Source organism: Ciona intestinalis, chromosome 5, assembly GCF_000224145.3.
Source record: "Ciona intestinalis chromosome 5, KH, whole genome shotgun sequence".
NCBI classification, from domain to species: domain Eukaryota; kingdom Metazoa; phylum Chordata; class Ascidiacea; order Phlebobranchia; family Cionidae; genus Ciona; species Ciona intestinalis.
This window is the reverse complement of record NC_020170.2, coordinates 2,220,146-2,247,214: the sequence shown is the minus strand read 5'-3', so window position 1 is coordinate 2,247,214 and position 27,069 is coordinate 2,220,146. Positions and strand designations below refer to the sequence as shown.

General features: G+C 41.3%; 2 protein-coding genes across 8 annotated transcripts; one reads left to right on the top strand and one right to left on the bottom strand.

Annotated features, from left to right (window-relative positions):
* Nucleotides 1-1,831: 1,831 nt before the first annotated feature.
* LOC778715 (transcription factor protein) lies at nucleotides 1,832-20,406 on the bottom strand. Of its 4 annotated transcripts, none has more exons than XM_018811827.2 (15): nucleotides 20,281-20,406; nucleotides 15,366-15,409; nucleotides 11,239-12,276; nucleotides 10,452-10,610; nucleotides 9,850-10,140; nucleotides 8,984-9,187; nucleotides 8,797-8,918; nucleotides 8,496-8,730; nucleotides 8,306-8,422; nucleotides 8,032-8,229; nucleotides 7,687-7,965; nucleotides 7,516-7,610; nucleotides 7,280-7,443; nucleotides 2,996-3,059; nucleotides 1,832-2,824 (listed from the first exon to the last, which is right to left on the bottom strand). In XM_018811827.2, exons 2-15 carry the CDS (start codon nucleotides 15,397-15,399, stop codon nucleotides 2,366-2,368), a joined length of 3,459 nt encoding a protein of 1,152 aa, XP_018667372.1. In that variant the 5' UTR covers nucleotides 15,400-15,409; nucleotides 20,281-20,406; the 3' UTR covers nucleotides 1,832-2,365.
* A 1,978-nt stretch (nucleotides 20,407-22,384) lies between these two features.
* Nucleotides 22,385-26,092, top strand: LOC100178561 (40S ribosomal protein S2). Of its 4 annotated transcripts, none has more exons than XM_009860329.2 (6): nucleotides 22,385-22,528; nucleotides 23,402-23,543; nucleotides 23,962-24,159; nucleotides 24,547-24,720; nucleotides 25,209-25,368; nucleotides 25,620-26,092. In XM_009860329.2, exons 2-6 carry the CDS (start codon nucleotides 23,403-23,405, stop codon nucleotides 25,781-25,783), a joined length of 837 nt encoding a protein of 278 aa, XP_009858631.1. In that variant the 5' UTR covers nucleotides 22,385-22,528; nucleotide 23,402; the 3' UTR covers nucleotides 25,784-26,092. The 4 variants fall into 4 exon arrangements, with proteins under 4 accessions (XP_009858631.1, XP_004226053.1, XP_018667490.1 ...); XM_004226005.4 differs by having other exon boundaries at nucleotides 22,518-22,536; XM_018811945.1 differs by lacking the exon at nucleotides 22,385-22,528 and adding an exon at nucleotides 22,543-22,603.
* The last annotated feature ends 977 nt before the right edge of the window (nucleotides 26,093-27,069 follow it).

Here is a 27,069-nt window from a genome sequence, read left to right as displayed (position 1 = left end):
CAAGTCTTGGTAAAATATGAGCGAGAAAAAAACGTTTGAATATATTAATTGTAGTTTTTACTGACTAATCCGATTTTTTTCTGACGAATAGATTTTAATTACGGTTTAAGTACAAAAAGTGTTATGTATTTTAGCCAAAAGTAATTAAATGAAAATCAAGCAAAAACAATTGAAATACGAATTCCTTGTTTTGTATTTCTCCTGGAATTTCGTTGGTTGGTATTTCTGTCTGCTGACGCAAAAGTTAAAATCCATTCCACGCCAGCGGGTTTGAAGCTAATTCGACCACACATTATTCAAAAGTTGTGTAAATTAGTGTCTTACAGCAAAATACACAAATAGAACATAACGAGCAATAACAACACACACCTAATACGTTCTAGGCTGATTCAGTACTTACGACATACAGATCCAAAAACGGGAGATTACAAATGGTTAAGAAGTTGTTTACACGGCTAATTCAACTACGAACGTGTTTCGTCCCATCCCTGTGTTAAGGCGTCGGTAGAATCCTTCTAAGAACTGGTATTGGCGTTATGCGTCGCTTGTAACATTTGTATCTGTAGATAAACAATCGATTATGCGGTGCGGGATTCGTGTTGGAAGGCCGCTGTTTCGCACGTGTGTTCCTTTTAAGGCAACATCGCTGTTTTCAAGCAGAGCTATTGTTCTTGGTATAAAGCCCGCTTATTTCCCAAATCACAAACCATTTCTTTCTTTATCTGTAAGCAGAGTCCTTTTCCCCTGTCTATCCGCATTCGTGTACATTCTTGAAATCGCGTTTATTTCCACCGTGTACTAGGCTCTTATTTACGAGGTTTGTAGACTGTGTCGCGCCACATCATATACCAGTTCAAGCGAGTATAAGGTGTTTGTCCACTTCCATAAATGCACCTATTCATCATGCGAGATCACAGAATCAGCCAAACAAATGTCGCTGTTTAGCATGACCGCATTGACGTGCGTACGATATAAATATATCACCTTTCGCCATTGTTTTTTCAAGGAACCCACTTTTAATTATAACCAGCATTTCGTGTGGGTCCATCGTCTGCCTATGCCCTTTCGTTGGTTTCAACTTAAAAGATATCGGTTTTTCTATTTACTTGAGGTTTATATTCGGCAGATTTGCAGATTTGTTTCAAAACGCCAGAAACTGTTTTCGGGTAAATATTGTTCCGTATACGGGAGAAAATAAATAATTGATATAAAGATACACACGAACTGACACGCATGTAATTATTAATTTTCCTTACACACGTTATTCTTGTTTACTATTTTTAATATGTGAACCTTATTATAACGCAGGGATTTATCCGAAAAAAATGTTATTTTAGCTTTTACAATATTGTTTGGTTTTAGAGTGCACCAAATTCGTTGTCGACTAAAGACTTGTGAAAACCCAATTGTTCATTAAGCGTGTGAAAACCCAATTGTTCATTAAGTTTGAACTTGGTAAATTTTTAGTACAATGAAAATTATTGGCTTTTGAACAGAAAATACTTTGTCTATAACGGTTTAATTTTAACTCCGGACTTCTTAATCAAATATCTATATGGTATAGGGTGGAGGAAGATAGGACACTTTTTATTCTGTTTTCTCGTTTTTAGTAAACAAAGAAAAGTCAAGGAATTATAAAACAGTATCTTCACGACTCCCATAGACCATTGTTAATTGTTTAAAACACGATTTGGATATTTGGATATTATGTGCTTTAGGTGTCCTGTCTTCACTCACCCTACTATATGCAGATCTAACACATCTAGATAACCGCAATTGATTTCATTACAACAGTCACCGAGTATGCTCATCTAGTTTAACACAAAACAAGTAGTCTCGCAGTTCAATTTATTCTTCCCGATGTATATATACACTACGCCAATTGTGTCATGCAAGCTTACAGGAAACGAAATATGGCAAAACTTATTAATAGGAGGCGCGTGCGGAACAAATTACAGAGCAAAAAAAATAGGGAACGACCAACAAATTGAATTGCATTTTGTTTGGTATGCAGCCATAGGTGTCGTATATGGTATACAAAAAGCGACGTCATGTGACATAATGCAAAAATAAATAATGAGCAGGGTTGCGGGAACGAATAAATTGGCGAATTTCGCGACGAAATAATTCGATCAAAAGAAATAGAAATTAGGAAAATTTGGCGGAACTGATTTTGCGGTATAGCGGCAAAGCACGGTGAGACAGCATGCACTACTCAACGGCTTAATTAAAAAAAGATGCTTTGCTGTTTCGATATGAAGTTTTCTTTGTGATTGTCATGGAACATCATTGAGCGAATATTACAGTGTCACCACAATATTTTGTTCTCTGCACGTTAAACGTGAAGCCGACGATGAATTTTAGTTTACCGTGCATCACTGCAGGCGCTGTTGGAACGACTGCGTCGCGCATCACCCTCTGTCACTTCCCGGTTCACAACCTCTGTTGCGACCTCTTGCGACGACTCGCTTTGCCCGCCGTTATTCGTTTGGTGGAGCCCTCGTAGCAGGTGGACGTTAAAATAGTATTTTTCGTGACATTTCTGGCTGCAAATCGTGCACTTGAATGGATCTGTCTTGTCGTGACAGCTCATGTGTAGGGCATGCATCATCTCATCACCGAATATGACGTCACAATGACGACACGTGCGTGATTTGACGTCAGAGGCAGCGGGTGACGTTTGAGTGGACGATGTATTCTTGTCGACGAGGTTTTTCTCGGCACCGCTTAAATCCAACGGAGTAAAATTCTTCTTGATGTATGATGGGGAATTGGAAAGTGGCGGGGTGGGGTAGGCTGATGACGTGAGCGGGCTATCACATTGCTGGAAAAAAATAAGTAGCTTTAGTAAAAAAATGAACAAAAAATGTTAATTGAAAATTTGTATATACTTGGGTATTAACATTGATCATACTAAAAAAGGATATGTATTTGGGGTTGTGTTCACGTTTAGTGATTTACGGATTACAATAGATTGATAGATTAGACGTCTCACCTGATCGCGGAAGCTCATTTCATAACTATTCGGGGATACTTTTTCGGTAGCTGAGCTCGAGGTACTGAAAAATAAGAATTCAGGATAATAAATATGTCTTCGTTGGTATGAATTATTTATGGGTGCTGTACGCTCTGTGGGGTAAGGCTACCGAATGTTAAACATACCCGCAGTCTAAACAGTAACAAATATTTGTTTTGTGCGCTGCTGCGGAAACAAAATCCATTGTCTTTTGTCGGCTTGCTCGCTGGTAGCGTGCGAAGGCGAAGTCGGGCCACCGCAAAATGTAAATAATAATAGCGATTCCCTCGCTCGCCGGCACCGCTCTGCTCACCTTGCGTGACTGTGCCTTTGCTCGCGTGAGAGGGACTGCTGCCGCAGGACTGCGTTTGTTTACGTCGGCTCGCGTTATTTATTTGACGACCTAATCGCTCGTTTCGCCCAGCGAGCCGTATTTGGATCGCTCGCTCACCACGGAGGCGCTTTAAATAGCCCCTTTCGAACATGTGACGCGCGGCCGTGTCGGGCAACAATCATTTGCAATAATCTCTCACGCAAAACTGTAGTTGCTCGCTATCTCGGACGATAATCCGAAAAATCGTCAAAAAGAAACTCGAAAGCAAGAAGACAGTGGCGGAGTCTGGATATAGTAACCAGCCGGTTTACATGTCAGTACAGAGACCTTTCCGCGGCCACGAACCGCAAAATATACGTCATGATATCGGAAATCTGTTCTGGTATTCAGAGTGCGGTCGGCGCGATTGCACGCGATCTTCGCTTTGACGAAGTGATGCGATAATTCGATCTACTGCCACGTTGGGCGGGACATTTGTACCAAACACCTGCAGGTTCGGAAAGGCGAAGCCTCACACCTTTTTATAAATAAAGGTTAAATGAAAAAGTTCATCCGCGAATTAACTTTTGATGAACTTTTAAATAAAAGTCGCCGAAATCGACGGACTGGGCCCGCTTTGTTGGCCGATGAGCCGCGGCGAATCTGTCGCGCTTGATCCGGGATAAATCCAATCACTATTACTCAGAGTGACGTCAAATGACTAAGTGGGTTTCAAGTACACGCACGCACCAACAACAACGCACCTCTCGTGCCCGCACACCCACAGTGGCTTGTCTTTAGCACGCGAGAGAGCATGGGTGGGGTGGCGGGGAAAACGAAGAGACAGGACGAGCCACCGCGGGCCGAACGTAAACAAAATAACAAGCGGGTTAAATTACAAGATGGCGGCGGTGGGCACTGTCACGCGAACGCTCGCACGCAAGCAGCGCATTTTTCAAACGATCAACAGAAACCGCATAACTCGAATATCGATTACTCAGAAGATGAGTGGAAGTAAAAAGTTCAACAGTCAAATTCGATATAATTATACAGCAACTTCGCATGGATCCGACTGCCCGGATTTTTCGGCAGAACTGGCGTGTGTCGCTTTCCGAATTGTGTGGGACAACAATAAATAATCCGGACATAATTAAAATTGAACCGCAAGCACCATAAAAGGGGCAAGAATGCTGTTTCGGTTTATCACCATTAGCGCTGCTGTCACGGTTAATTTGATGCACTATAACATTGAGGGAATTTTGGAATATTCCGTTTGTGTTGACAAAACAAGTATACACACGATTTCGTAACGTATACCCGCTGAACCAAATATTAATTTAATTGTTGCATATTTGCTAAAACCTTTAATCAGTATACAATTAGCGTGTGATCCGTTTAAAATTTAATCTTTTTCACAATGGGCAGTCTATAAAAATTGTATATCTTTTATAAGGGCGTGTGAGCAGTACACCCTATCGGCCATGTTGTTATTATTCTCTCCCCGACCACGCTAAATCGGCCTACTACTCGCTGTCACGCAAGCGGTCGCATTAAGCGCCGAACCTCGCTTCGATTGGTACAAAGCCTTCGCACGAAATGTTTATGTTCGGCAGAGACCTCATACCAACAGTCAGGCCGCCCGCTGGTAAATTTAGCAATTACATTCCGAACGATTACGCGAAAAGTACCGCCCACCATAGTGGTAACTTCCATGTGAGAAAAGGAAATCGAAATGTCATTTTTACGACTAACACTTAAGGTATTATACGAATTACACGTATGGTATTTCATGTCCGCCGTTCCCAGAAATTTAAACTTTGTATAGAAACGTAAAATGTAGATGACGAGGCTAAATTTGTCATAATTTATTGTTTGTTCATGACAATGTAAAAAATTCCTACCACGCCCGTTTTAATCACGGCATGACTGATTCATATTTTCGTTCCGCGACCGCACCGTCTCCATGCTAATGAGAATGACTTTGCAATTCCTGCGCCTGAATTGGGCGCACCCTTTATCAAACATATTGTTTATTATGCGCCGGAATCCCTTGGGCGCCCAAATCACCCCCGAGGACGGACCTGGACGGCTCTTGTTTACGCGCCAATACCATTGTCTGGATTTGTAATTGAACATGGTCTGATAGCCGGCGATAAGCAGCCCGGGGCAGCAGGCCCACAAGTTGCGTGCGAACCAGCCGAATCTCTCGCGTGCGATGTTTATTTTCGTGATGTAACTTGCCTGAGTGTTTAGCTTACGACTGAGCCGGCTTTCGCACGCGAAGCGCCCGTCAATCACCCAAAGCTCCGCCCACGGCAGCCAGGTGCAAGTTCCCGAGGCGCGGAGTGATGGTTCCGCAACAGCAGTGGCTGATCGGACGTAACCAAATGGCGGAGCTTTGTTTCCGGTGGGTGAAAATCCCAGTAAACAACGATTGATCTTGGGGAAATCGCGCTTTTCGGATTTACGAAATGTGTAATCTAACCACAGATGACGAAAATAGTGTTTACGAGAATGATATGCTGTCTCGGTGGTCGAAAACAATTGGAATGCTGTCGATGTTTTTACAGTTCTTGTTATTGCGAAAGAGCTATCTGGCTGCGTCACTTGGAACGCTTGTGCACTGAGTCACAAGAGAACAAGTTACAGGTTGTTTACACGCCCAATTCTCCTCGCGGAAAAAAACATGTTCTGCCCTGTACACAATTGCAAGGTCAGACCGAACGTTATGATAGCTCCCCCCGTGATTTGTTACTCACCGACAGGATGGGAACTCTCAGCACGCGATGGAGTAGACAAAAACAGCGACTGAATCATCGCAGAGGCGATGTTTCGATAAAACAAACAATCGGAGGGTTTTCGTACCACTTGCGTAATCGGATAACTCGCCATAACTTATTGTCGAAACGACCGCGAAGACGCCGTTTGCTTTGATGGAATTCACAGTTCCCGAGACGATTTCGTGTAAAAACGTTTTTCTCATCACCCGAAACATTTCGGTCAACGGTCGTCGCCACAAGCATAGCTATGTGCGTCACAATAGCTCTTCTCACGTGATAAAGGTTGCCCTCGGTCAAAAGAATTCCCGCTTGTTTATCTCAGTTAGCTAAAGGCCTATAAGAGATAACGCGACACTTGACCTGGACAAGCGAAACAAAAACAAATTTAAAGTTTCGCAGTAACCAGAATAATACGGAAACCGATATTATTTTGTATCCGCACGGGTCAGTGTTTCCTACATACTTTGTAGCAGTGTTTCCGTAATGTAAGTGCTCAACAATGTCTCTCCTTCAAGTTGTTTACCAGTTTTTATCTGTGACGTAACAAAGAGCTGCGCAATTCTTTTTAACGTTGTGTTTCGCCCATGCTATGACGCAACTAGCACGTGAGAATGATGTTGACGACTTAAAATACTTAAACTCCATCTAGATAGCATGACAGGAGCGAAATTTCTGTTTTCAATCTCGCTGACAAGGGCGCGATTTCTTATTTACGTTTCGCAGTGTCGATAGTCGACGGGAAATGGCCCCATTAAAATTGGCGTTCTGCCAGAGTTTTGTAATGAAACTTTCACGAAGATCAATCGATTGTTTACGGCGCAGCAGTCCTGGATTGTCTCCGTCTGTCTCCCCGTGTTTACACAATAAATCCAGTCGCATAAGCGGAGCTCAGCGGTCTAATTGGCCTCGCGATAGCATGTATCCTCGCACGGAACGCTAACCGCATAAGCAGCAGGGAATCTATATAGAGGCAAGCTATTTGCAATGTGTATAACGGCTCTCGCCAATTAACGGCTGTTGTACTTCGCGCGGTAGCAAGTCGGTCCAAGTTAACCCTGATTAAAGCTACAACCAGTTTTATCCGCCATTAACATGCCGCCCAACATAACCGGGCATCCCACGGGAAATCAACTCCCTTAGATCAAAGGCAAGTAAACACATCCCACTTACGTTGATAACTCCAAGTTCGGAGCCGATCTTCCACAGGGCATGACGTCAGAGCCATAACTCGCACTCGATGACGTCACTGCCTCGGAGGAGGCATGGGCCTTCCGGTAGTGTAGATCGAGTCCGTGAACGCCTTTTGCCGTAAAGTCGCAACGACCGCACTGTTTCTGCATATATTAATTGGAATGTTATATAACCTGTATCATGCAGTGTTATTTTTAAGTGAATTCGACACTTACCCAAGCGTGAATGTTCTTTTTCGACTCTGCGTCGACATCCGGATTTGAAGCTGGGCTTCTGCACGGTGAAGTAGCGCTTGGCTGAGATCTATTTTCTGCGGTTGAGAAAAAGAAAAACATAAAACTTCCGCCACAAATTACACCTAATACTTGGCAAGTTTTGTTACAAACCTGGCTGTGAACTTGGTCGCTTTTCCGGCGATTTCGACCCTTCCCTTTGCCCAGACTTCATCTGTGAAAGCTCGAGGATTTTTTGCTGATACTGCCAAAGGTTTTTAAGCTGGGAGGCTTGCTCCATATCAGGCGAAGGCATCTGCCTGGGGAAATTTGCAGCCGCAGCAGCAAATGCTGAATTTGCTGAGTTGGCGAGGAAAGGATTCTGCATTGCTAGTTGTTGGTAGAAAAGTCGAAGTTGTTCTTGCGGCAGACTCGGTGTAACAGCCGAAGCACCTGTTGTTGTTATTGTTGTTATTCAAAGCCCCTATGTATTATATATGGTATAGGTCGCTCACATACCAGAAGCTGCTTGCTGGATCGTGTTGAGTGCTTGTTGTCGCTGATAAGCATAAGCGTCCATTCCATTCTGGTGTTCTGCGGTCGCATCGGCATGTTGCTGTTGGTTGTTTACTTGCTCGGCCAATGATCGGATCATAGACTCGTCCAAGAGCCCGCTGGCGAATCGACCGGAGTATGGAAACTGAGCAGCGGAGTTGCCTGTAAAAGGAATACGTACTATATGTTAACATTTCGGATCTCTCGTCGACGTAAGGGTTACATGCAGCTGCCGTACCTGAAGCCTGAGCAGCCGCCAAAATACTTTGAGCGCCTGACTGGGCGGCGGCCATCACTGATCTCGGCGACATGCCAGATACCATGTTCTGTAGGGTCATCATCCTGTCGGCCGTATCTATCAAAACAGAACCATTAGTCCGCCATTACTCACCATTATCCTTGAATTATCAGCGAATGTGACCACCCACCTTTAGGCTTTGATGCAGTAACGGCAGCCATTCGGTCTTCTTGAGATTTTGCGAGCGCCGCTGCCGCCACAGCCTTTGCCTTTGCGTTGGTAAGCTCCACCTGATGGATGAGCCTCGCGTGTTGCTCCAATAGAAGCGAACCGTTGCTGACGTAAGTGTATGGACAGAAACGACATCTGAAATGGTGGATCGGAATTTCGCTGGTATCGTACCTGATCGTCACTTCGCTGCCAATCTGTAGGAATTAGTTCGTTAGATTAAGAGCTTAGACTTCCAAAGCGGGGCTACTACGGGTCATTACCTCAATATTATCGAGTAGGATGGGCGCTTCGTTATACGCGTCCTCGAACCCGGAGGCTTTAGAGTAACCGTTCTCACCAGAGACACTGGGCTGAAGTGAAGGCATCATCATACCGGTGGATGCTGGAATTAATATTGTTTAAAAATCTGCTTGTTTAAATGGGAGTTAGGTAAATGTTGTGTCTTACCCATTAAGCTCCTTTGTGCAGCGTTTATCCATTGCTGAGAGGTGGTTGGTAGCAAACCAGGGATAGCTCCTTCTCGCTTCCATGCAGCTTTGTTGATCATGGACGAATCTAGGAGCGATTTGCTAAAATTATTCAGCGTACCCTGCATGTCTTCGACGGAGGATAACGAGTTTGGCCGCTTGGGCTCGTCGCTTTTAATGCCGCCTGCAAAGAGTGTTGATTTAGCTCAATGCAAATTATTAGCGCAGTCGTGCCGTTTTAAGGCCCGGTGTATAGCCGGCACGATTTAGAGTACGGTATAGCGTGCTAACAGAGCATAACTCTGCCCGCGCACTTGTCACGCCGCAACAATACATGAAATCCGTGACGTAAACATGATGAGTGTTTGTCTGCGCCATGACAAAAGTGAGTGCAGAAGCTACGTAAAACATCCGGCCAGCATTTCCGGTGAGTGATAACTATTGCGTCATAAATCGGTCAGTGATCAGTCACTCGCGTGGCCACATCATAACAACACACACTTTCGCACAGTGTAAACTGGGCACTGGGCAGCAACAACATTACTAATATTGTTTACGGGCCTCGTGATGACGCTATATGTTGTTTTGCTTGTCAAGCCATATCTGTCACGAGACAAACAAACGTCATGTATTATGAAAGAATACGCGTCGGTTTGTTCTGCGAAGCAGAGGGCGAGCTATTTCCGAGCAAAGCTAATACGCACTGACCGCTCAGTAGAAAGTTTGTTTAGAACTTTACCCACGCGATGTGTATTTATAGATACAAGAGCGCGAAACTTTGTTTATCATCACATACGTCGTAAACGCCCCACGGTAACCATGTAAAATATAAAACTTTTAACTTACCTAAGCTTGGACCATCACCCTGTTTAAGCACCATCATCCTAGGGTGTTTTAAACCATCTTTATCTCCAGGGCTTCCTGCTCGTTTTCGGCCCTTGCCGTCTTCAGTAGGGTGGTACCCCGTATTGTTATCAGGTGTGCCCCAAGCCCCAGGGTTCAGCGCCATAAGCTGGGGTGGGAAGGGTAGCGTGTACACCCCTTCTTGTTGTGCCACTGTGGTGGCCTCTGACGGTGCTGGCGTAGCGTGCTTGTTCGATTCGTTGTGGGCCTGTTTTGTTTTCCCGCCGTTCTTGCCTAAACACAGGGAACGTGATTAATTACACCATTGTAGCGTTAACTATCGTAAGCACTCATAACATTTCATCCACTATCGTGCCATGCAACACGAAACCAGCAATTGGAAGTGCCGGTCTATCAATCATATCGAAGTTTCAACGTTCACGCCACAGCCTTGCAAAACAGATCCGGAAAAATGTAATTCAAACCCTATAGAAACCTATACATAGGAGACACCCGCCAGCAGATGATATATGGCAGTAGTGGGATGCCCGATGTAGCGCTACAAACTGCTGCTGAAATAAATAACATCGTTGACATGTTTGTACCTTCGTTTTGGTATTTTTTAGCTTTGTATGCGGAAATGGGCGCAAGTGCTGCTCCTCGTCTTCGTCTCCTTTTGAAACTGTTCTCGTTGCCGAACTCCTCGAAGCCCTCTCTCGTCATGGTCCAATAATTTGACTTGGCCGCGTTCTCGTACCTCGGAACTGTAGTAAATAAACCGGTTATTCCCCTGCCGTGAACTCACGTTGGTCGATTCTCCGTACGCGCGAAAACAGGACCGAACGGGAGTATTTGCCCAGTCACGCAGTGAGTGTACGTATATACTGTGCTGCAATTCGACTGATTCACAGGCTATTGTTTTCCACTCATGCCGAATTCAATTCATGGCGTTCTCAGAACTTCGATTGTTTTGAATATCGCCCGATTTCCGACACATAAATATGCATACACACAATTAGCTTTATCTACGCGGTTCGCAACCATGTTTTTGTCACATGCAGAATGAATAAGTAGGGCCGTTTCCGGAGCGCAAATATTCTATATTGCCGCGTAAACATAATATAGAAAACACAATACAATGATTTATGTTTTTTTAACTAAATCTAGGCTGAAAGATTCCAAATACAAACCAAACTTAGCAACTGGAAAAAGCAGTTGCTTTTTCCACATGGGCCGCTGAGGTGTTTCTGCTTAGAGCAGAGGAAGGTGTCGCGTAGCAAAGTAACGATTCCAACCATATTAAGTGCGCTGAGTGACATATGGCGAAAACGTGGGGAATGATACCAACGCGCCTCATGATAAGCGGGAAACAATTGAAGTGGGTTAGCTTACCTTTTACAAAGCACTGGTTGAGACTGAGATTGTGACGGATTGAGTTCTGCCATGCCGACTTATCGTGGCAGTACTTGTAGTAGGGAAAGTGGTTCATGATGTAGTCGTAGATACCGCGTAGGGTAATTAGATGCCCGGGACTGTCCAAAATAGCTGATGCAATTAATGCGGGGTATGTGTGTGGGGGCCTTTTGTATTGGGACCTCTCTTCTGGCGGAGGGGTACTGGTTAAACGAGCTGCGGAACCACTGGTACCGATAATACCGCGACCGTTGAAACGCTCGTGCCTAATAACCGGCTGTTTCGGCTGTTTTTCGGCGAAACGACTGTTTTGTTCGGGAACCGCCATGATGGGTAACATGGACGAAGACATGATTGAATTGGTGGATGGCACCATCGTCGGTAGCATGAGGGGATTGTTTACTCCGTTCATTTCCTCAGTGGGGCTTGAATAGCTTGATGGAGTGCCATGAACCGCCGAATCCATGTTTCCGTGGTTGTAATTTGTCCCAGATATTTCCGCTTTTGTTGTTTCTTTGCCAGGAGAGCTGGCTGTCTGCTCTCTGGAAATGAGGCCTTCACTGGAGGAGGAACGACCGTGTTGAACTGTTGCTTCATAGAGGGGAGGTCCTGTTTCCGATCCGTTGCTCCGTGGTCGGACTCTGACAAAAGGTTCAGGGCTCCTGGTCACCTGGCATGTTTCTTCAGGTCGCTCACTACTGTATATACTGCTGGGGGATCCGACTGATCCCGGAGAGGTGGATGATGCTCCCAACGTTTTCGGACTCTGGTGATGCGAGATCGCCAGTGTTTCATGAATGTCGATCATCTTTGAATGTTCAGAATCAGCGTTCTTAAAAACTCGCTGAAGGACTAAGTCGAGATTCTTATTTTTCGACTCGCCTGAGCTCGACTCGGTGTGAACTATCTTGCGGGGTTTAGCGCCGTTCTTTCTCCGTCGATTCTCTTTTCTGTACTCGGTCTGAGTAAGCAAAATTGGCTCTTCTATTTCTTTGCTCGAAGGGACTTGTGCGTCCGCTGTGATTTTAAAATCCAGATAATTAACACAATACTGAAAAATTGCCTGCAATTCGAATGAAAATATTATTTAGCATACAGTTGTCTACGACCGCTCCCGGCAAGAACGCCAGACTGACATAGTAGCGCCGACCTTGACGTTTATATACGCGAAGGCGAGAGATTTTTTCCCGAAAATAACAAAAACTTTGGTAAAAAAACTTCTCGTTTTCGTGAATCGGGTTTTGAACGAGTAACACCTTAGGCCTTGCACGCTATATCTCTGCTGGTAGATAAACTTAGCCCAAACCACGAACGAAGTTTAGAGCTTACTGCAACGGTCTCTCACGCGAGGTTTATGTTTGCATACCTGGCGATACCAGTCTCGCTGTCTCCACGACATCTCATGACCTTATACAAAATTTTACGAATCCTTTTTTAAAAACGCATGCCTGTAAGTCGAAAACTAAAACAGCCAACAAGAAAAACTGCCATTACAGTCTAGTGCAGTGGCTTCGAGTGAGGTTTTCCAAACCGTCTGCATCCATATTACTCCAGCTTGTGTTTCAACTTCCGCAAAGAGGGAAGTAAACAAGCTACTAACTGGCCGACGCTGTAGCTTAAAGATGGCTGGCGGAGCGGAGACCGCGAAAAACACAATTGAATTTTGTCCATGTACACACTTACGATGCGTGGGCAAGTATATGACGTAAACACAACCACTCCGCGTCAATTTTCCGATGCCAAAAAAAAAACTATTGTCGTACACCGACAAAGCTATGCTATTAAAAACACGCTCGATATTGAGTTTCGTTTCTGGACGCGCCTTGTTTTCAAACGGCCGCGGATCGCTTACCCAAGCCTTTCCGCACAATAACACAAACAACTATTGTTGTCGCAATCGCTTTTGTGGCAATCAGAAAGCGAATTATCAAGCAACAAAGCGACGAAAACTCAACAAACCGATTCTTTACAAACAGTAGCGCTATATCGGTATCCTCAGCCCTCCGCTATGTAAACCTCGCAAACATACATCCGGTATGGCTGCCTCGACAACAACGACCGTTAATAACCCTTTCTTTGTGCCCGGGCACAATCGGTACATCTATTAAACTTGAATTGTAGCAACCGAAAGCCTGATCGCACTTGCTCTATTTAAAACTCTCTTTTGGTTGTTTGGGGCAAGCCAGGATGTAGAATCACCCGCAGTATATACCTTTATTGGTCGGGAACGCTTGCGTATATGCGCTTGTTTACTACCTAGCCACTTGTTGACAAAACAACAATGCGTTTTCTTGCACAACGTCACATATGCAAATGTAGTGCGTGCAAGTATAGCAGTGATTCACCGAACAAATATACGTGTTGTTCGCGGCCACAATAACTTGTCATAACGACAACGAATCATGAGAATTTTTTGAACAAAACTAGACACATCACTAATAAAATACCTGCTCGTCCGCGCGAAAATATTACCTTGCGCTTTGTCGCAAACAAAAAAAACGACTCTGCCTTATTTACTGCTAAAAAATAATTTTGTCTAAAACTGAAAAAGCAAAACTGAACAAATGTTTGTTCTAATTATGTTCACTATGTCACATCAGGTATATACATCGTCGCTTAATCTGATCGACGCGGTATATTCTCTCACACATGTTTACGTATACGCAACTAGCGCCTTTTTCTCTCAATTCTCTCACACGCTCCACGTTTTCTCTTTTTTTTGCCCGACTGCGTTCGTTTACTGATAGAAACAATTCAGGTTTCGATTTAACCAGTTTATTAAATATGATTAATATTTCATAACATTTCGATAAGTGCTCTTGCTGTACACGACATATTGAACAACTGTTTAGCTGCGCGTTTGCGATTTTAAATTGGCACGGCCAAGAGGCACGAATGTTCGACGACGCTTGGGAGTTATACCCAGTTTAGTACAAGACAAACTTACAAGCTCCCATGAGTGATAAACACGATGTAAAAACATGTAACCGCGCACTCCTTTTTATTCGCTAATATGAACGCAAGTTGCCTATCTCTCTTCAAGGCGTCAATCACAAACAAGCAAAAAAATTCCCTGCCTTCACGTTTTGACCATTACCTCACGAAATGCGAAAAACAAAGTTTCTTTCTGACCACGAAACCTGTTTTTGTCGATGCCGTACCAGTACAATGTTTCCCTTCTCTTACTTTTAACCACTACTGCAAAACAACAATAGAAAATACGTTGCTACCCATAAACCACGCAACTTAAAAACAAAAAAAAAACAAAGCCCGAATTCAGCTTGCGCAGTTGCCACTCAAAAGCGTTTATCCTAACGTCACTTAGTTGACCACACTATGTTGAGTATTCGCTACTTTATTCTTAGGTAAGTTCGAAACTTCAAGACGCCTCGACGTCGAAACACATTTTCCGAAGTGGAAACGCCTTCGTGAAGCTCTTGCGGTGAAATGTTTAACACTTCATAACAACCCAAACACTCAGTGGGCGGCGAATAGGAAAACATCCAACACACAGCGACCAATCTGTTTTGCAAAACATAAACACTAAACACCAAACAGTCTTTTCCATACAACAATAATGAGAAGTCAGAAATCTAAATCGCAACTAGCTAATAATCTTGGATCCCTGGCTACCGACAACTGGCCAACACAAAGAATTTTTAACTGCGAAAACAAGATTGTAAATATACCAAAATTCTGATTTCAGGGTCCAATGGCGCTTGAAGCTACAACCTTTTTTACTATCTTGAAGCGAGCAAACAGATATTGAGTAATACACCACTGGAACTAATTCGTTGGATTACATATACGTGGTGAATAACACTCGTGCCTTAAAAAACATAAAAGTCATTTTATTTTGCTCTCCCTTTGGTCACATTTTCTGTCCACGGATGGACACCGCTTACGTCACATCCCATTCTGACGTCATAATACGTTGACCGAGAAACATTGGTTTAACGTGAAAACATAACGATGATTGGACAAAGAAATGACGCTTCCGTAACGTCATAAATTTGTCTAACCCGCGCCATATAAGATGTTCGTTTATAGCCCACAAAGTTTAGGTCACCGGATGTACTGAACTATATTATAAGGTCAAGTTATACCTTCGTCAGTTGTAAGGGAAGTGCCAGAGTCCATTTTCCTTTTCCTGTAAAGCAAGTATGGATAATAATAACTGGAGGAAATTGTTTTAATTATCTTGGAAGTTAACTTAAGATGTTTTAAGCCTAAATTTGCAGTAAACGGTTTAGTTTAATTAACATAACGTGCCGGAAACTAGAAAACAGATTTTGCCCGAAACTAATCACTATATAGCGATTGATAGTTTGCGCTTATCTTTTTTTAGTTGCTGCACAAAAAAGCCAGACTTTCATGGTTGCCATTTTAGGTGACTCGTCAATCGTATTGTTACGCAGCTAATTTAGGAATGTGCAAATTCCCCGTTCATTTTAATCTATACGACTATTCAATATGCTGCCTGACCAAAAGTACGTACCACCACGAAATAACAAATAAACATTACAATGAAAATACACATACGTATCAGTAAACACTTGTTTATTGTTATTTGTTTATATTTGTAAACGGAAGCGCTCGATACCGGTAGCAACAAACGTGTATATAGAGATTTAAAAAGCTTGCGTTTAGCGGCGTTAATACGTCTTACTTTTATGAGGCGGAAACGAAACTTGTAAGAAAACTTCCCGCCCAAGAAATACTATGTATAGCCGGTGACCAGCGCTGCGTCATTCGCTGTTTCTATTGGCGTTGTCCCAGGAACGTGACATCTGTCATATTCGCTGCACTCAGCAAACCGGAAGTGCCAGTAGTATTGTGACGTAAGTTGTTGACGTTAGATCCCAAAGCTAGGACGGATGTTGTTTCTATTTTCACGTTTGTGATTTATGACATCACAGATTAGTGACGTCACAGAAGCACCTACTTAGTCGTGGTGAGCTTCTATTAACCTTTAAAAAGTTTACGTGTCTGTATTGCTGACAAGACGAATGACACATCCTTACTTTTGTATGGACCGAGTTAGTTAAACCGATTTACTGTTGTTGTTGTTTGGTAGAAAAATGAACCAATATTAATTTACAGGAGGCCGACGATGTTTTATTATTAATGATTTTAAATTATCATAATGGTGTCTCAAACATTAAATCTGTATACAGACATTTTGAGTCCATTATATTCTCTTCAGTACACATTTACCTCAATTTTCCCATTAACATTTCTTAAAAATTATTTCGCCTATTTTCTGATATAGTAATGTAGGGGAAGTTGGAACACCTTTAGCTTATAATATCCAAATACCCTTATCTGTTTTAAATAATTAACAATGGTCTTTGGGGTCGTGGGGACTGTTATTTAGTGACTGTTTTTTTGTTTACTATCTTATGGGACGCGAATATAGATTGAAAAGATGTCCCATCTTTCCTCACCCTATTATAATACACATAATACAAAGGTTTCAAATCTACAGTTTCGTTGATTTCGTTTACTCTTTATCCGTTTCATGGAATCCAGATTAAAAAGCGCAGGTCAGGCAAAAGATACGAGAATTAAACCAGCGAGTGAAGGGACGCAATACAAATGAGTAATCGCGTGTGAATTGGTGCGCGCAGCCAATCTGCATCGGATGTTTATACTGGTACCGTTTGTAACCACCGGAAAATGGGGTTACACTTTTCGATAAATAATTCTAAAGCGGGACAACCTTTGAACCGAAATCGATAAGCTAGTACCCGCAGCGTGTTTAGTCTGAAGTCCACAATATATGGACAGCGGACATAATTCATGTAAAAGAAAAAATGTCAAAAAAGCAATAACTCTGAAAATGAGCATGCGCCTATGAGTTAAAGTATATTTTAAACTTTATTACATTACGCCATTGGACAGTTTCATAATAAATATATTCTAGTTATTTAACTTTTATGTTAGGCTTATATGCGGCAAGATGCGTAATCTTAGCAAACAAAATCCTGGTCCACATGGGCACGGCTCTTTACTGGCACCGTGTGGTAGAAATTAATTCGGGGTAACGACAGATGCGCTATTTTCAATTTCAATGATTTTCATTTAGTTTACTTGCCTTTAAGAAATGTTTAAGTAATTTGGTTTATTTTATAGGTTGTTATAAACTAGGCATGCGCTAAGTCTTTGTAAGCAAAAAATTAATAACGAGTGTGAGGAACTACCGTTGAGTGCCATAAATCAAATGCGTAAATTTTGTTACCCGGATCGAAGGGCCGACTGCTTTAACGATGTTTTAGTTGCGGTGCGAAAACGCACACATAACACGGTGAACCTATATTAAGATTGCTCAGTACAAAGACGGTAATTCGGACATTGAACCTTGGAAGCGGAAATTACATGTCATTTATCATTTCAAACTAGACTCTTTGGAGAAATTACATGTGATGTCGCACGTCACGTACCGAAACATTTGGCTACGTCATCATGTCTTTTATATGGCTGTAACCCCGTGTCACTGAGCTTTTAGTGTGTATGCGGACCTCTATTCAACGACGAGGCGCGATTTACGGGAAACAGACGTTTTGCGGCGACGATCTCACCAACATTGTTTACACAGTTGCCAAAACACATTTGAAGCACGCTCAGCTCGAAAATAAGCAGACCCCTGTCTGGGTGTTAGCCATTAGCAACTCTTATACTCCCAATAAATCAGGTGATCCTGACTCACTGTTGGTTTAAGGGGCACGACCGATTCGAAGTACCGGTTCAAACCGGCTGAAACCGGATCGGCGTATAGCCATAACAAATACCAATCTCTCGGGTATTGTTTGTTTCCCATGGATCGAGAGCGGACGACAAAACATGCTGCGGAACAGAGTAAACAAGTTGTTAAACGTTAACTCGCTGCCAGATAACCTCCTTTACTTTAGGACGTTCCGGAACATTCGATATGATCGCATAAGAAAACAAAAAATCGCTCTCGTATAAGGCATTGTAGCCAGATTTGATCCTGGATTTTCCCAAACCAATGTTATAATCCAATACATGCGCGGTGGACACGGTTACGGTAAATTCTGTTATGTTCCAATAAGCGCAAACAGAAAACATTTTAAATATTTTCTCTGTGCACGAAGTCCTACATAGGTGGCAATTTCAGGTTATCTACATCTGTGTAGCCTTATCTGCATACAACAGCGGGAAAGCGTGTGAAACGGCAAAGCGTGTTCCCTTGTTTACGAGAAGCCGTTGTCGCTATCGTCGAGTGGTTTTCCGTCCAACACCATTGCTCCTGTTTCTCGGAACTTTCTATCAATTTATAAGTAAACAGTGGCTATAAGCTGCGACTGTGAGCAACGGAAACCACCGACAAAGCATGACAAAACAAAGGCGCATAGGACGTGAATTACTTAGTTGTCCCTTAGCACGGATTTGTGCCCTAAATCAAATGGTTACCAAGCCGACTTCTTGCCCTAGGTGATTACTTACAAAGATATTCTTTGGTTTTATGTGAAATATAAAAAGTGTCTTACCAAATTAAAATCGCCACGTAAAACCAGTTCAGTCAACACTTCTGGTCTATAATTTACGTAACGCAATTTGTCGTTATCAGCTTGATCGTTGTGTTATATTTACCAGCAGCTATATAAGCGTCAGTCCAATTACATTAATTGGCAAAATACACCATATAGTGATAAATAATTTAAATCGCGCCGATATTGTTGTGAATTTGTTATTCGGTAAATTTTGCTATATTTTAAAAGATATATAGTAGGGTGGGGAAAGATGGGACACCCTTAGGACATAATATTTAAACATCCCGATTGTGTTTTTACCAAATAACAACGGTCTATGGGAGTCGTGAGGAAACATTTTATAATTCTTTGATTGTTCTTTGTTTACTTCTAAATAAGACGAGAAAATAGAAGAAAATGCGTCCCATCTTTCCCCACCATACTATAGGAAATAAATCCTAAATTTAATTGCTGTGAGTTATCTCTTAGTATGATGTTGTTTTTGTACCCTCAGTCGTTAAGTGTTTAATTTAACCTGTTAAATAAATACCCCTATCGATTACGCTATAAGGTAATCGGGAACACAGGAACACATTGTATAAGTAAACTGGTAAATACGTTACGAATGTTCGCTCTATACAACAATATGTTTGAACGACCAAAGACACAATGCTATGATGGCCATGACGACTCATTCATCTGGTCAGGCGTTTCCCTAAGTATTTACGTCTCCGGTCGATGACCTTTTTGGTAAAAGTCGTTTCGCAAAAATAGGTCATTTTAGCTGAAAAAAAGTGGATACAGTTTTTTCACTTGCTGGAAAAGGTAGAGGTAAATATTGTTTTAATCAATCGGGAACGAATTGTTTGTTACGACATAACAATTTCCCTTACGTCACTTTTTACTTATTGATGAAAGAGCAATAGTGGGCGATTACACGAAGTGCGACGTCAATCGATGACGTGTTACGAGTGCTGTAGTTGCGCAATTTTAGCATGAAGGTTGTTTGTTTAATCTTATGTGACCATGCACTGAGCGAATGGTTGTTTTATGTGCTTAATTGGGACGAATTATTCTTGGCCGTCACAGACCGCTCAATGGCGCGATTTTTATTCTGCCATGCTAATAACGAGCATGCCCTCATTATACATAAATGTCCGTTTATTGAAGTAAAGCGCTTTTATCGTGGTCGCCGATTTAATCCCCTTCTGTGTTTCGTCAGCGGCGCGAGCGCTTTCCGACCACGTGGTCATGAGAGCACGTGACAATCTGGCTGCAACAGCAGTTGAGATTACTGAACCGGCCGTATTGGCTGAGACTACCAAAACTTAGCATTTAAAGTAACTTTATAGCAGTTTTTTGTTTTCGGGATATTTTTTAAGAAAAAGAGTTGATAAAAAGTGTTTATAAACAAAAAAAAAGATAAAATAAAAAATAATAAGGTATTCGCACACACTAGCATACTGTGGGAAAAGTTAAAATAACATATTGTTTACAATATAGAGATGAAACATAAACATAAACTCACCAACTAGGCGGTATTTCCAAAGTTGAAAATCTGAAAACCGTTCTTCTTATGATCAATTAGGGCAGGCGGTATACCTCGTAACTTAAATTAGGCTCCCGATCCAATGACGACTAAACTTGTTTGTCCGGGCGACAGAGCCTAACAACAATAAAGCGTTCTGGAGCGATCATGGAGAGGAGCATTGTACCCAACGAGACCCACAAAATAAACATCACTCTTGTGCAGTTAACACACTGTGTTGGACGTTACAAACAAACCCGGGTCCTCGCGGCCGCGTTCGGAAAGTAAACAGAGAGAAAAGTAAGAGAAGGGCAAAGCGTCGCATTCCCAAACATCGCGACAGCGCGCTCGACGAAAACAAATTCCGAATTGGGAAGTCTGTAGCAACAACAGCGCACACCGCATCACGTAGCATGATGACAAGTTACACTCCACGTCGATTGGTTATCCAGCGCCTGCTACCCCACGAAGAATTTCGCGAAATCGTGGCACGGAATCGATAGCATATACCGCGATACATTATCGCGGAACTTTTAACCCATGATATAAAAGCATTGGCTTAATAAACAATATTTTTGTTATTTTTTTACACGGATATCACAAAATTGTATAGTTGATTACAGCGCCAGACATGCACTTGAATTTTTATGAGTTGCCAACGGATTATAAAGGGGGAATCTACTGAGTGTTGACTGAAAATAAAAATGAAGAATCGTGGTTATCTGAAAAGCGAAGTAAACGCCGAATTGCGGATCTTCGTATTTTATTGCTTGCATTGTCGGTTCTAGACAGAAAGTCATAAATTATTTAACGCTAAAACAAACACAAGTCGAATTCAGAGTAAACACGTGAATTAATAATGATGCTGTTATCCGTTCGATTGCATTAAGATAGGTTCCAAACTACTTGTCTGTCTTGTGAATAAGCAATTGAGCATTTACCAGGTGTCGCAGCAGGTCGACTATGGGACAGCGGAAACTGATGTCACGATATATAAGCAAGACACAACAATGACATATCGTTTGTTTACTCTGCCTCAAATAAACGTTGTAGAAATTCCCATCTAATACAATTTAACAGAAAGTGTGAACCAAAGGGTCGACAGATTCGACCACGTACCATTTTGAGCAGACGAGACGAAACTCATTTCGTCGTTTATTGTCAATCAATGGCGAGTGACAACGAAATTCGGCCGATGAATTGATTATCTGACATAAAATATTTCATTTTCACTTTAGAAGGAGTATTTACGACACAATACTGATCCGTGGGTATTTTTACCCTTTTTGCGCGAACAAAGAAGTCTAATATGTATGTTTGTTATTGAACAATTGATTGCCATTCCCAACACTTCAAAAGGGGAACCTGTTTTATGTACAGTATTGATAATTAAAATCACTATCGGTTTCCTATCATATTTTTAGTTCAAAAACCTGTATTTTTTAAAACGAACGCGTTGTTTGCCGTTAGGGTTTAACGGCACTAATGTTTTTCATTTGCGAGGCTGTATTCCACTATAGTCAGACTATAGTGGCAAAAAAAGAGCGCACAACTTTAAACATAACTTTTTTTTAAGCAAATATACTTTTTTGCGCATTAATATTGATTTGAAACACCGAGCAATATACATTTGCCTGTATAGTAGAGTGGGGGAAGATGGGACACCTTTAGCACATAATATCCAAATATCCTGATCGTGTTTTAACAATTAACAACGGTCTACGTTAGTTGTGAAAATACGGATTTATAATTCTTTAAATGTTTTCTGTTTACTACCAAATAGGACTAGAAAATAGAATAAAAATCTGTCCCATCTTTCCCCACTCTACTATATCATAAAGCCATTGGCAGTTTAAAATTAAAAGTGTTGTATTCGTTTATCAACACCCAACTTTAAACCTTACAACATAAATATTGAATACTGTAGAGTAATACTGTACCATTATTTCGTCTATCACCCATTAGGTAGCAGTAAAAGGAGATATTTAAAGTGTCTCATTTTACCCCATTTCCCCAACTTACCCTACTATATCCTGCACACTAGAACATACGAACACAAATAACGCTAACCTTTTAAGAGTAGTACAAAACTGTGTGGCCCAGTATTATGGCTTGAATTATCGAAATTTCTACAAACTTTCAATTCTAGCTCCCTTGTTTATCAAATATAATAAAAATACCGCCACCTTGTGATTCTTAACGTGAGGAAGACAAAATGTTTTAGAGATCTTTTCAATCACCACAAAAAGTAAGCAGGTTGTTTTATTTTACTAGTTTTATCTGCTTTAATCGAAGTTTAACATTAGTAATACAAGCATGTTACGTAAGTAATAGATAAATACACATTTAAAGGTCTATATGTGTTCATTATACCTATTTGCGGATGTTTTACGAAACATAACGCGTGGTAAACTTGCTATACCTTAAGTGCTGCGTTATTCATACAATATACTATGCCGCCGCCGATGATGTAACTAAATGTTTCAGCTTTGGTTGACTTACTGTGATATGAATTTCATTTTACTGAGGCGGGGAAGGTTAAATAATGTAACTATAAGTTTGCAATTGTTGTAAAGTTATTCTAAAATGGGTGGTGTTTCGTGAAGGTTAGTTATTAGTTGTCAAGAGCAATTATCCGTATTATAGGTATAAAGTAATAATTTGTATAAGTATCAACTTAACACGCAATTAAATCAAAAATGACTTTTCATTAGAATATTAATACAATACAGCCTTAAATGGTTATGTTAGTGTATATTATTGTTGAATTTATAAAATAAAAAAGGACCTGTTGTGTGTTTCTGTTGGAGATTAAATGCAGATGCTAAACAGTATCTTTAATATATTTTAAATCCACAAAGAATTCGGTGCTAGTGAAGAATCTTCCCCCCTCCCACCTTATTTGCTAACCACTAACCCCTAGGTTAGGGGGTTAGTAGTTACAGGTTAGTGGTTAGCAAATAAGATGGGAGGGGGGGAAGACTCTTCATTAGCACCAAGAATTCTTCACTACTACTAGTCAGGAATCTTTGGATTGCCATAAAGTGCTAAAAAGTGTTTAAAACCATGTTTATATATATCTATTTATAACTCAAGCAATATAATATCTCTTTGATCCCAGTATGGCGGACGCAGCAGCACCAGCCGGTGGATCAGGAACTCGTGGAGGATTTCGAGGAGGATTTGGAGGTAGGGGCCGCGGTCGTGGCAGAGGAAGAGGCCGTGGTAGAGGGAGAGGACGTGGAAAGGAAGATGAAAAATCTGTGAGTTGTTTCTTTTTTTAACTAAGTTAGCTAGTCTGTTCCATAGGATAAATTTAGGTATTCGCCACTTTCGACAGCATAACCATTTTTCTGGTATGTTTAGGCAATTTGAAAAAATCAGCCTACAAGCGATTTCAAAGAATTATTTGCAAATTAACCCTAAAAGTCAAAATTCACAATCCTTTTCTATTGCTTCATGATTCAGGCTATGGCTGCCTACCTAAATAAAACAAATCCTGATATTGACATTTCTTATTAAGTAGCAGAAAATTAGTTATAGCTTGGTAATCTACAATAATCAGTAAGCCTATAATGTTACTCCTTGTCAGTAGCACTAGTGGGTCGTTTTTATATAATATACATTTGATTCTGTATTGTATTTAGATATGTGACACTAATTTAATTTTACCTGAAACAGTGGGTACCAGTAACAAAACTGGGAAGATTGGTCAAAGATGGGATGATCAAGTCCTTGGAGGAGATCTATCTCTTCTCTCTTCCAATCAAGGAGTTTGGGATCATTGATGATTTGATCGGAAGCTCTCTTAAGGACGAAGTGCTCAAGATCATGCCCGTACAAAAGCAGACACGTGCCGGACAACGTACACGTTTCAAGGTGTTGAACGGTGGTTTATTTATCTTGTGAATTGAATCTGTCTTTACCTGTTAAGTTGTCTAAGTATGTAACCTCCTAAGTTGGTGTAGTGCAGTGTGTGGCGCACACTGATATTTTAGACTCTAAGGGACCCAAATTGAATAATACGAATTCTACCTTTTGTCTAAGTTTTGAAAAACTGTTTAAATTTGTTGCCATGCAGATTTTCTGGCATGGGAAAAAGATTATATATACTTAATTAGTGTATTATATTTGAAAGGAGTAATAGTAATTAATAGAAGTGACCCAAAACGACAAATTTGTTTTTCCATTAATGTGCATAATTTTTAATATTTGTTTTTAAACTTTTCCCTGTTGCAACATATATAACTTTCATATTCCTACCAGGCTTTTGTTGCTGTTGGAGATTCCAACGGGCATGTTGGTTTGGGTGTCAAATGTTCCAAGGAAGTAGCAACCGCTATTCGTGGAGCGATTACACTCGCCAAGCTCTCCATCATCCCTATTCGACGTGGTTACTGGGGAAACAAGATCGGAAAACCACATACTGTTCCATGCAAAGTGGGTATAGATAGTGGTTATATCATGCTAATTTTGGGTTGATATTAAATCTTTTAGGTTTAGGTTTTTCTAATTTGACTGTTGTCGTCTGGAAGACCTAAACTGCCACAGTGGTTAATGTACCTGCCCCTAGCCTAAAGGTTAAGTGCTTATATTGGTTTGTGGGTGCAATGTGTCCTTCCTTGGGGGGGGGGGGGAGAAGTCAGACACTTTACAGCAGTTTCTTCAACGCAGTGGTCATATAGGTTTAAAATTCTCAGCCATTACTTACCTCTTTAAGCAAGGCATAGAGGTGTATGAGGTATTACACCTGTGTATATGCACAGTCGTTGCCTAGCTCTGCTGGGATAAATAAGTTATATTCAGTTAAAACTATTGTAAGTTAGTTTAATTACTGCACAACAGTATGATATTGTTGCATTGTATGGCATGTGTGGTTTGTTATGGCCCACATAGCTTTAGTTATTAATGAGTGATTGCATTCAAAGGTTCATGGAAAATGTGGTAGTGTTCACGTACGTTTGATCCCAGCACCTCGTGGTACAGGCATCGTCTCTGCTCCCGTACCCAAGAAGTTGTTGAGCATGGCTGGTCTTGAGGATTGTTACACTTCTGCAAGAGGACAGACCGCCACACTCGGAAATTTCGGTAGCTCCATCTGTTTTGTTTTTTAAAATATAATACAGTGGTTTAATATATAGGGAACTGTTGGAACCAAAACCATATTTCCTGATCCTGTTTTTGAAAAACTACCAATTACTATCTTCCTCTTGGAGTGGGCTAATTCTGCAATTACTTTTGTTTATTGTAGAATAAGGCGAGAAAGGAATAAAAACCTGTCCCATTCTACTCCACTAAAATTTATCCAGCAATAACTGGCATTATTTACTTTCCTTCAGCTAAGGCCACCTTCAATGCTATCTCCAAGACCTACAGCTACCTTACGCCTGACCTATGGCGTGACCAGCCACTCACGAAAGCGCCATACCAAGAGTATACTGACCACCTTGAGAAGAACCACACCAGTGGTGGAGTACAAAAGCAAGAAGTCAAGAAATACTAACTCAAAACGCAGGCACGACCAACAACGGCTGCCGAATTTAAATGGCGCCGTCATGAATGCCGTGCAGTGTTTTCGAATTTAAAAAAAATTGGCACGCTCACTTTTATTTTATTCGCTGCCATTTTAGTTGCTTTTAATTTCCCCTGGTTCTCAGTTGCCCATCTTCGAATTTTCTGTTCTCGCAATCTCGGATGGATGTTGTTCAAATACCATGCGAACTACTTAAGTTTCGACGAGCGACTTGTTTGACTGATCTCCCAACTTGGTTCTTGGTTTGTGGTGGTTATAAAATATAAGTGAGATCCAAAACGTTGTTTTCGTTTCTAACTGTAAGCAGGAAGAGGTACATCTAAAATAGTGAAAAAAGATTTTATGAGTAAAATACAAGAAGCGTTTCGTGCGTAGCGGATATAGTAATCGGTTAATGCTTTGAGGTTCATTTCGGTTGAGCATAGTATCGTATTTGGTCACTGAAGTATATCTATAGTAGGGCGGGAGAAGATGGGACACCTTTTCGTCTCCTTTGGTAGTAAACAAAAAAAGTAAAATATTAAAAACCGTATCCCCACGACTCTTAACACTGTTGTTAAATGTTTAAAACACGATCACGATGTTTAGATATGTGCTAAAGGTGTCCCATCTTCCCCCACCCTACTATAAAAATAAAGCACTTCTTTACGCCAAAAGGGTTACAGAACCGCTTGGAGCAGTAATTAGTACAGAACAGCGAGTGTTGTTGTCACCAGAACGTTTAGTTGTCTTTTTTGAGTGGACGTTAAGATTAGCAATAAAACAACAATGGAGTAGTAGGTTGTTCCTGCTTTGTGTTATTAGCACGATATGTTAGCGTCAGAGAGAACAATGCTGTAACCAGTGTATTACAATAAGTCTCTGAATTTCATTTCGCCACGGAGTAGTTTAGTTACATTCGTATCTCGTATGTGTATTAGAGTATATAGTAGCGTGGGGAAAGATGGGACACCTTTAGCACCTAATATATAAATGTCCTGTTCGTATTTTAAACAATTAACAACGGTCTACGAGAGTCGTGGGGATACGGTTTCATAATTTATTGAATATTCGTTGTTTACTACTAAATGGGACGAGAACATAGTAAGAAAGGTGTCCCATCTTCCCCCAACCTACTATGGGCCTATGTATTTCTTTGTGTTATTAGCACGGTATGTTAGCGTCAGAGAGAACAATGCTGTAACCAGTGTATTACAATAAGTCTCTGAATTTCATTTCGCCACGGAGTAGTTTAGTTACATTCGTATCTCGTATGT